General features: G+C 48.3%; 3 protein-coding genes across 3 annotated transcripts; 2 read left to right on the forward strand and 1 right to left on the reverse strand.

Annotated features, from left to right (window-relative positions):
- FOXG_14395 (uncharacterized protein) lies at positions 1-1,809 on the forward strand (the record flags this gene model as incomplete). Its single annotated transcript, XM_018394457.1, has 5 exons — positions 1-76; positions 130-444; positions 508-1,414; positions 1,486-1,640; positions 1,712-1,809. 5 exons carry the CDS (start codon positions 1-3, stop codon positions 1,807-1,809), a joined length of 1,551 nt encoding a protein of 516 aa, XP_018254613.1.
- Positions 1,810-2,871: 1,062 nt separating this feature from the next.
- On the forward strand, positions 2,872-3,969 carry FOXG_14396 (uncharacterized protein; the record flags this gene model as incomplete). The annotated part of the gene is made up of 2 exons (XM_018394458.1): positions 2,872-2,943; positions 3,004-3,969. 2 exons carry the CDS (start codon positions 2,872-2,874, stop codon positions 3,967-3,969), a joined length of 1,038 nt encoding a protein of 345 aa, XP_018254614.1.
- A 2,386-nt stretch (positions 3,970-6,355) lies between these two features.
- Positions 6,356-8,132, reverse strand: FOXG_14397 (uncharacterized protein; the record flags this gene model as incomplete). Its single annotated transcript, XM_018394459.1, has 3 exons — positions 6,356-6,994; positions 7,056-7,884; positions 7,960-8,132. 3 exons carry the CDS (start codon positions 8,130-8,132, stop codon positions 6,356-6,358), a joined length of 1,641 nt encoding a protein of 546 aa, XP_018254615.1.
- Between the last annotated feature and the right edge of the window lie 1,384 nt (positions 8,133-9,516).

Consider the following 9,516-nt stretch of genomic DNA (forward strand, 5'->3'; position numbering starts at 1 on the left):
ATGGCCACCGAGGTACCCTATGACCAAAGGTCGCCGGTCCATCACCTGCTACACAACTTTCGGTTAATCGCGTCAGGTATGATCTTTCTTGCAGATCTGGCCTGACGGTTCCCTAACTGACAGGTATAGCCTTTTTCCTATCCTTGTGCTTCTTCACATATGGCTTCGATGGCTCTGTGATTGGGGGTGTCTATGCCATGCCTGCTTTCATCGCCGACTTCAGCAACCCATTGAACCTGGCACTTCCGGCACGGGATGTTTCTATCATGACAGCCGTACCTGTCCCGGGTGCTGTGGCTGGCACACTTCTGGCTGCTTGGCTCGGTGATAAATATGGTCGCAAGAAGGCGCTTTGGGTAGCTTGCTTAATTTCTCTCGTCGGTGCTGCCATCCAAACAGGAGCGATCAATGTCGCCATGCTGACTGTCGGGCGAACCATTGCCTGTGAGTTTCTTCCAGACCCGTCTCACGTCTTACTTTCGTGAATATTGACCACATGTTGGGCAGACGGCGCTGCGTTCATGATGCTCGCTCTGGCCGGCGCTTTCCAGACCGAGCTTGCGCCTACTCGCATCCGCGGAGCCATGGTGTCCTTGTCTATTATCTCCATCAACCTCGCTTCAGTCTTGACCAGCGGAGTCAACTGGGCGACCCACGGGATTACTTCGTCGCTGTCCTATCGCTTGCCCATAGGTCTTCAATGTCTCTGGCCAATCATCATCGCAGCCGGTCTGCTCTTTGTCGTCGACTCCCCGACTTTCTTCCTCATCAAAGGCAATGAAGCCAAGGCCCGATCGAGTCTCCGCCAGGTCCGTCAAGGTTATACAGAGCAAGAAATTGAGGTGGAGATGGCCGTACTGAAACACCAGGCCAATCTGAGCGCCGACGAGAACAAGGTTGCCTGGATTGACATGTTCCGGGGATCTAATCTACGACGCACACTTCTCGCTATGTCTGTGGCCAACATGCAGCTGCTCAGCGGCATCGCGTTTGCGACAAACTATGCCACAATATTTCTTGCCCAAGTTGGGACTGCAGACCCTTTCCTTCTCACTCTCGCCCTCAACATCCTCTCTCTGGGCGGATCCTTCGCTGGCCTTTTCTTGGTCGACTGGGTCGGCAGACGCACGTTGGCGCTGACCACCTTCATCGCACTTCTCATCATTAACTCGGTCATTGGCGGCCTCGGTTTCGCCGATAAGACGAACCCCACAGTAATCCGGGTTATTGCAGCATTCTGCCTGATGTTCGGCTTCTTCTACGCGAGCGGCTTCGGCCCTCTGGCTTATGTCGTGACTGCGGAGATGCCGACAGCTCGCCTGCGTAATATAACATCAGCATTTTCGTTCATGACAGCTGCGGTATTTGCGATGGTCATCGCATTTGTCCTTCCTTATCTGGCCAACACCGATGAGTAAGTGCCTTCTCTCTGCCCAAGGGGGCGTGCGCATCACGCAGGAACTTGTCAGGCTAACATGGTAACAGGCTGAACCTGGGTGCCAAGACCTATCTGGTCTTCGCGGTATGGATGGCTGGCTGCATCATAGTCACCTACTTTACTCTGCCGGAAACTCGGGGCCGAACACCAGCCGAACTAGACGAGATGTTTGCTATCGGCGTCCCGGCTCGGGCTTTCAAAGGTAAGCAGCACGCGTTCCGACGACCGACAACGTTTTCTTGGCCCCATTTGCTGACCACACCGGACAACCAGCGTACATTTGCAGGGTCGACACTGCTCACGTTGCCGCAGAGGAAACCAAACAGTCAATCATTAAGTCTTCGCACGAGGAGCGCAATGACACTGTTTGAAGCAACGTACTTGGTGCCATGGTGGCCTGTGAATTATTATTTTCCTTTCTTTTGGTGGGGTATACACTATACGCCGGGAACCCTCGTTGCTACTAGGTTCATTAAATATTCATTGAGAAGATTGCTACAGTGATTGCGACCCAGAAATTGGTGTCCGTTTCTGCTTGCTTCCTTGTCTAGCACTCAAATATAGCGATGGGCGAGTCATTATTAATCTCTGATGAGAATTCGCAGTGAAGTGATGTACATTCCTAGCCCCCACAAGATTGGTCCCTATTGCTGGTTCCAACGTTTTTGACCCTGCCAACAAAGTAACCATTGCCTCCCATCCTTGCCTCCCACAATATGGACCTTCGAGGCCTTGCCAAGCCCCAAGCCATGTGGAAGCTTTATGTAGCGATTTCCAATCAAAAACCTTGGGCAAAAGTAGGTAAATGGAGTTGGTTGGATGAAGCTGATTTTGAGAAGTGTAGGTACATTCTAAATCGTCTGCTGCAAATAAATGAATCCTACCGTTCACTTGACGCCTACCGCTGCGCAGAACATATTCTGCTTGTGTCGCAGTATGGTGGACACAGCTGGCTGAGGCGATTCTGGCCAAGCGGTCTTCGTACCAACTACGTATAGGAACATATGACCGCGAGATGGCCGTACGGGGGTTCCCCTCGATCAATCTTCCCCCAAGATGCTCGAAGCTTCAGTCCCCACATGGTGTCCCGAGGCATGTGTCGGACCGACAATGAGCTCGGCTCTTGGGCAATCGCCTGCTTGGGATGCGACGCCGACATCTAGGAATGTTTCAGATTCTCGAGTTGGCACTACCGGAAGAGCTGTGGCATGTCCTGGATATTTTCCAGATCCGGACTGGTGCAGACGGGTTCGAGATTTACCATGACACCGAGGCTTGTGGGCCCCGGCCTTCCGGACTTTTGCCCCATGGGGAAATTTAGACTGGGACGTTTATAGAGGTGCATTTTCGCACCGCTCCCCTCACCTCGTTCCCCTGAGAATCTGATCACAAAGCCCCGACCTCGATCATCACACGTTGCCGGAGCATTCACGATGTCCATCCAAGACTACAACTCCCCTGACGCGGTATTACGACTGGGTGAATGCGCTCCGGAACTGAGCCAGGTAAGTCGTGAGGCGTGGATATTGATACAATCGCACAAATGGGCGCTGACCTCGGTCTAGATCATGAGCCAGGTTCAGCTACCGGTCACCGACTACTCCGACATTCAGAAGCTACGCGACCAAAGTGACGCTTCTGATAAAACGGCGTATGAGTCCATGCCATCTTTCGGAGTCGAAGACCGTGTGGTCCTCATCCCCACTCGCGACGGCCACCAGAGTAGCACCAGGATTTTTCGTTTACCAGGCGCTCCTTCGAAAGGTAGCCCCCTTATCGTGTTGATATACGGCGGTGGCTTCATCCTTGGCAGCAACCTACAGTTGGCATCGCTTGCCCGAATCATCGCTGCAACACACGGGGCAACCGTCGTTGCGCTCTCATACAGGCTTGCACCAGAGCACCCTTTCCCGATTCCAGGCAACGATATTCGGGACGGCCTGGAGTGGGTCACAGAAAACGCCGAAAGCATTGGGGCTGATCCGTCAGCAGGCTTCATTGTGTGTGGCGGCTCAGCCGGTGGCAACCTAGCAGTCACCAGTACGCACATGGCGACTGAAAACCCACTGCGATACAAAATCACTGGCCTGTGGCTTATCTTTCCCATACTCATGTCTGAAAAGCACGTACCTGAAAAGTACAAGCATCTTTGGCTTGCTAGGGCTCAATGCATAGATTCTCCGGTCCTCAAGTCACCGGATCTGGACATTATCAATAGTTTGTACGCGCCTGACGAGGACTCCCCAGAATGGTCACCCTACAACATGAGTGACTCGTTCTCGTCGTCAAAGCTTCCGCGGACATTTATTCAAGTGGCTGGATTGGATCCGTTGAGAGACGATGGGTTGATGTACGCCAGGACTCTGGAAGACCACAACGTGGACATGAAACTGAAGGCCTATCCCGGCTATCCTCACGGCTTCATCGCCTTGCCTGATCTTGAAGCTTCGAAACAGTTTGTTGCAGACGCCAACGAAGCCTTGGTCTGGATGTTAGGGGTAACGGAGGGCTCTGGTCTGTCAGACGAATAGGTCCGAAAGGCCAGATAGGGTTGTGATCTAGGTTTTCGGGACCGTAGCTTCGGGCCCTAGCTTTCCGGAACCGTGGTTCCTGCCAAACCTAAGATCGAATTCAACAGCCTACATAGTTCTCAACAACCTAGGTCCCCGGCTTCCAACGGAGTCACTAGGCCGAGGGCCTGGCCTACGACCCGGGATCAGTCCAATCTCTAGGGATAAATATCTATAAGGAAGAAGGCAAGAGATTCTATCGTCCCCAAGCTGTATCAACCAATCCATCCTGCCTGATATGGTCAATAGTCGTGTCAATTTCAACAGAGTAACTCGTTTTCTTGCACAAGTGCCTTGATTACCATCCCAAGTCTCAGACCAGCCAGAGTTTAGAATGTAAATCTTCAATAGTATCAGCATATGAAGCTTTGGCGACGAATATAAATGACCTGGTCTGGCCTGTGCAAGGTGTCAAGACTAAAGGCAGGATTGAACCACATGTCCCTGCGGTGCAACAGCGGACATGTGTTTTCTCCCAGTCATGCTTCTCTCAGTAGTTTTAGCACTGTACTACTAGAGATTTACTACTCTGCTAACGTGGTTGATAAGCGAGCCGATCAGCTAAACTTTCACTATAAAATAAAAATCTATAGTAATTCCATTTTAAGCTTAAAATAAGTAAAGACTTAATACAACTTTGTTTAGCTTTTAAATAAGCTACAAGGCTTTTCATAGATTTTTAGAAATATTCTATAGAGCTATAAAAAGGAAAACCTATTTATACTGTAACTTCCACTTATCAGACATTACGTGTATTCGGTTCATTGATGTGAATTGGTGTATTCATGTTGTGTTCTGTTAAACTCTGCCCCTTTAGGGCGTCGCCATTTTGGCGCGTAATCTGAAGCATCCCTGCTTGCACGTGATACCCTAGCACTTATTCAACACCACTGTATAAGTAGTAATCCAAGGCTAGGGGATTTTTTTAAAAAGTAAAAAAAATATATTATAAAGCTAGCTAACGTACACGATAAGCATGCAGGACAGACAAGTGCGCAGGACATCCCATTTTTCACCTTAAAGGCCGGTTTTTAAAAGCATATAAAAAGCTTAATTTGAATTTTTAAGAATTATTTAAAAAATAGCTTTTAAGGTGAAAAATGTGCTGGCCAACTCACTTGTCTGGTCAACTCGCTTATCAACTACGTTATAGCTTATTTAACTATAAAATAATTATAATAGGATTTTTTTAAGATTTTTTTGCTATTTAATTTTATATAGTATTGATTAAAAGTAGACCTCACACTGTATAACTAAGGTTTTTTATATAAAATAAAATACATAAAAATCTTTAAAAAATATAATTAAATAAGATTAACTAACGTACACGATAAGCTTGCCGATTAGACAAGCATGCCGATTAGTATACTGTGCAGCTAAAAGTAGCTTACCCTATAGTATTTTAAACCCTGAATAAAATAGCTAAAAATCTATAAAAAATATTTCTAAAGATAGTATAGTCATTTATATAAAGAAATATTTTTAAAGGAATTTTAATTATTTTATTTTATATATAAAACCTTAAAATACAGTGTATTTTACAGTGTAAATATACTTTAAGGTTTATAGCTATATAGAATTTTTTAAAAATCTAAAGAAAATTAATAAAGCTTATTTTAAGACTTATATATCTATTAATAAAATTTTATCTATTTTAAGCTTAATTTGGATTTTTCAGCATTATTTAAAAAGTTGTCTTTAAGGTGAAAAGTGGAACTGATTGGCATGCTTGTCTAATCGGCAAGCTTATCGTGTACGTTATACTATTTTATGGTATAATTTTTATAAATTATTAACTATTTTATTTAGGTTTTAAGATACTATAGGGTAGGCTACTTTTAGCTGCACAGTATGTTGTCCCGCGCACTTGTCTGTCCCGCATGCTTATCATATATGTTATACTATCTCTAAAAAGTATTTTTTTAAGCTTTTAGCTATTTTAGGAAGGCGTTATATTACTATAGGGTAAGTTATTTTTTAGTGTACAGTATAGTGATCGGCTCGCTTATCAACCACGTTAGTTCCATCTGCAGCCCTTTTTGCATGGCAGTGCGCAGTCATGCAGGCCGGCTACCAACTCATAATTCCAATTCTTGGATCTCTAATACGACAGGCCACGTCAAGAATGCTTGATCTGAACCTGTATATTGAAAATTTTCGCGGCATTTGCCTACGTGCACGTTTTGTGGATTGGGCGAAACACATTTAACATAATTGAGTGATCTTCTCAAGTACTACAACCACTCCCAAATAGACAAAGATACCGTGACTAATGGTAGCGAATGCACGTATGGTATGCGACTTCATATTGACCAACTGCAGCTTCTCCCATCAGCTACGACGCGCTTTACTTCTGCTTTTGGAAAATGCGAGCTTGACGCAAAACAATTGACCACCTTTCGGCCGTCGGCTTCCCGACCAGTTCATCCAAAGACTGACACACAACCCCGCCCGTAGTATTGTCGACTCTGTAGAAAGGGCCGAGGTCTTCTCCAGAGCTCTTCGCCGGGGGCCAAGGCGTCAGCCCATGGGAAAAGTCCAACCATACAGACTGGAGGGTGGCCACAGCGCCTCGCCATTCCTCCAAATGCTTCTCGGGGACCGCGTCTTCGGCAACATCGAAGAGCAGGATATCATTGAGGCCGTGATTGGCCTTTTGGTAATGCATAGCGCTGTTAGTGAAAGGATTGGTCGCCGCAATCTCGTATATAAGCATCGGTTGGTCGGGCTGGAGGGATGCCATGAAGACTACAGGGATTCGGAACATGACGTCTCCGATGAGGGCGGCCCAGTTCTGTAAATCGGCAGAGTCGTTGCTCCGGACACCATATGCTTCCCGTATGTCCGGGTCAGCAATCAATAGGTCCACTGCATCGTGAAAAATGCTGTTGGTGGAGAGCACCTCCTTGACAGTAAGAAGGAACCTGTCATCGGACAACGACTTTGTTCCTGGAGCGTGTTCCAGAAGGAACTCGGCGACATCTTGCTGTGAAAGTTGGTGCATCAGCTTCGACCTCCCATGACATGGCTGCAGGGGCATATTTTACCTCGTATGCACAGCTTCCTATCATAATATCTGGTGGGTTCTGGATGGCGAGCGAGTCGCAACTACCTCCCTTAACCCATTGGCCATCCACTAAGGGGTACGAAATGAAAGCTGGCACGGCAGTCACGAGCTCCTGCACAGGCGCTGCCTGCAAAAGCTCGATTGTCGTCGTGTTTGGTGTATTCGAGTCGGACACCGCCTCCACGTACTTGGAAAAATTGGCTTCGTGTTCGTCCATGGTTTGGGGTCCAAGTCCAATGATGGTTCCGCTTGACATGATGGCGCGTTTGAACTTGCGGCCCGGGAACAGCGTTTGGTAGTGCGTCGAGATGGCACCGGCGCTGGTGCCATTGACCGTGACCTCGTCTGGATCGCCGCCAAAGCCGTGGATGAACTTGTTAACCCAATCTAGGGCCCGAGCCTGGTCATGTAATCCATAGTTTCCCACGGGCTCACCGTGGGCCTTGTTGTAAGTCTCCAAATCTTTCGATGCGAGGAAGCCTAGTGGGCCAAGCCTGTAGTTGATCGTTACAACAACAATGGCTTGGTTGCGCTTGAGGCTCACTTGGACCAAGTTCGTAGGATCGAAAATCTCTCGGCCATTGAAGGCGATGCACTGTGATCCAGAGATGAAGGCACCTCCATGAATGAACACGAGCACAGGGATCTTGCCTTTTTCTGCGTTCTCCAGAGCTGCCGTTGGAGCGGTGATGTTAAGATTCAGACACCCGTATTCGTCGCCCTTGGAGGCAGTCAGGGCCGGGTAGTCCTCGCCTGGAGGTTGGTCCCAAAAGGCAGGGGCTTCAATAGGCACTTGAGGACAAAATGGGCTGTTTTTGGGGAGAGATCCTGTGTTAACCGCCAGATTTGCCAAAAGCGCTCGAGGATGTGCATATCAAACTTACCCGGGTTGTCTCGCATCAAATGGTTGCGAGGGCAGAGTGCCGTTGAGAATACTCTGCCGAAAGCGAGCTGGGATGGTGGCGTAAGGTATCCCGCGGAACTGTATGATGTCCGTTCCGCGTTCCAGCCCAATAACCTCGCCGAGGTGTTCGTGCTTGAAGTGATAGCTTCCCATGTTGAGTAAACGGACAAGGCGAATGGCTGCTGAGGGTTCGCTGCTGGAGAGTCGGCGTCGCTTGCTTGTCCTGGGACCCTGGACACCATGCTTTTATCGTCCAGACTTCAGCCTCCAGAGTGCCCTACGAAGCTGCTTTCAGTCCCATTTTGGGAAGACTCCGCCTGGGGCATGCCCGAAAGCCACACCAAGCCTCCTAGAGGAAGGCCTCGAAGCTATCGGGCCCCGGCTCGGCAATTGTCCCGAACTGGTTAGAGCGCCATAACCTGCTGACAGACAATTTGCTCCATTCAATGGCTGAGGGCCAGCCATTCGCTAAGCGCTTACTGACTCAGGGCGACTAATACATGGGCACCCGGATGCCCAAATACGGTGGCGCATCCGGGTGCCTAAATTATGTCAGCTGTCACGAGCTCTGATTCTCTAATGTGTCTCATTGGATGTGTGTATATTCTTGGTTGAGTTGCTTCCCCGCTCTAAGTCCCATATACATCTTTATACTGGGGTCCATCTGGAGTATCCGTTGTTTATATTGCGCGGTAGTGCTGGGTGAATATATATATATATTTTATGAAACTTGATTGTTTATTATTGAGATGAGAGTCCTTCTCGGGTTTATATCTCTAGATGATTTCATCTAGGACTTTGAACTTTAAATCTAGGGCTTTCAGACTAACAGTCTGAATCCTGAAGGGAAGGGGGATCCCCGGATTTTCCAACACGCCCCCCATCCACCTTGTCTTCAGGGCACAGAGTCATCGTGGACTTCAGTACTCCAAATAATACGACCTGCTCCCTCGATAGGACATGCACTGACTCGAATTGCTTCTAGAAAGTGACCATGGCTGACGACGTTCAATGGTTTAGTGAGTCCGTCTGCTACCTGCTCGTGTGTGCTGACGTATTGCACATCAATATTCCCGGCTTCAACTTCTTCTCGGATATGGTGCTCGGTCAACGGAATGTGCTTTGTCCGTTGGTGAAGCTCAGGGTTTCTGCATAGCTTTAGGGAACCCTGGTTGTCGCCGTTCAGTGGAATAGGCATATGTAGTGGCAGGAGCAGTTCAGAGAAGAGATTCCTAGTCCAGACCAATTCTCTGGCACATTGGGAGAGTGCTGTATATTCAGCCTCGGTAGTCGATAGTGCTACTGTTTCGTGTCGTTTGGCGCTCCATGAGACTGTAGATCCTTCAAGTTGAACGAGCCATCCAAACGTCGATCTTCCCGTAACAGTGTCACCTTTCCAATCCGAGTCGGCCCAAGCTATGATGCTCCAAGCAGGTCCAGGATCTTTCTTGACGCCCCCAAGCACCAGGCCGTGGTCTCTTGTCTGCTGTAGATAGCGGAGGCCTCTTTTGATCAATCGTGAATGTGCTGGTGATGG

The sequence above is a fragment of the Fusarium oxysporum genome, chromosome 15, assembly GCF_000149955.1.
Source record: "Fusarium oxysporum f. sp. lycopersici 4287 chromosome 15, whole genome shotgun sequence".
Classification (NCBI taxonomy): Eukaryota; Fungi; Ascomycota; class Sordariomycetes; order Hypocreales; family Nectriaceae; genus Fusarium; species Fusarium oxysporum.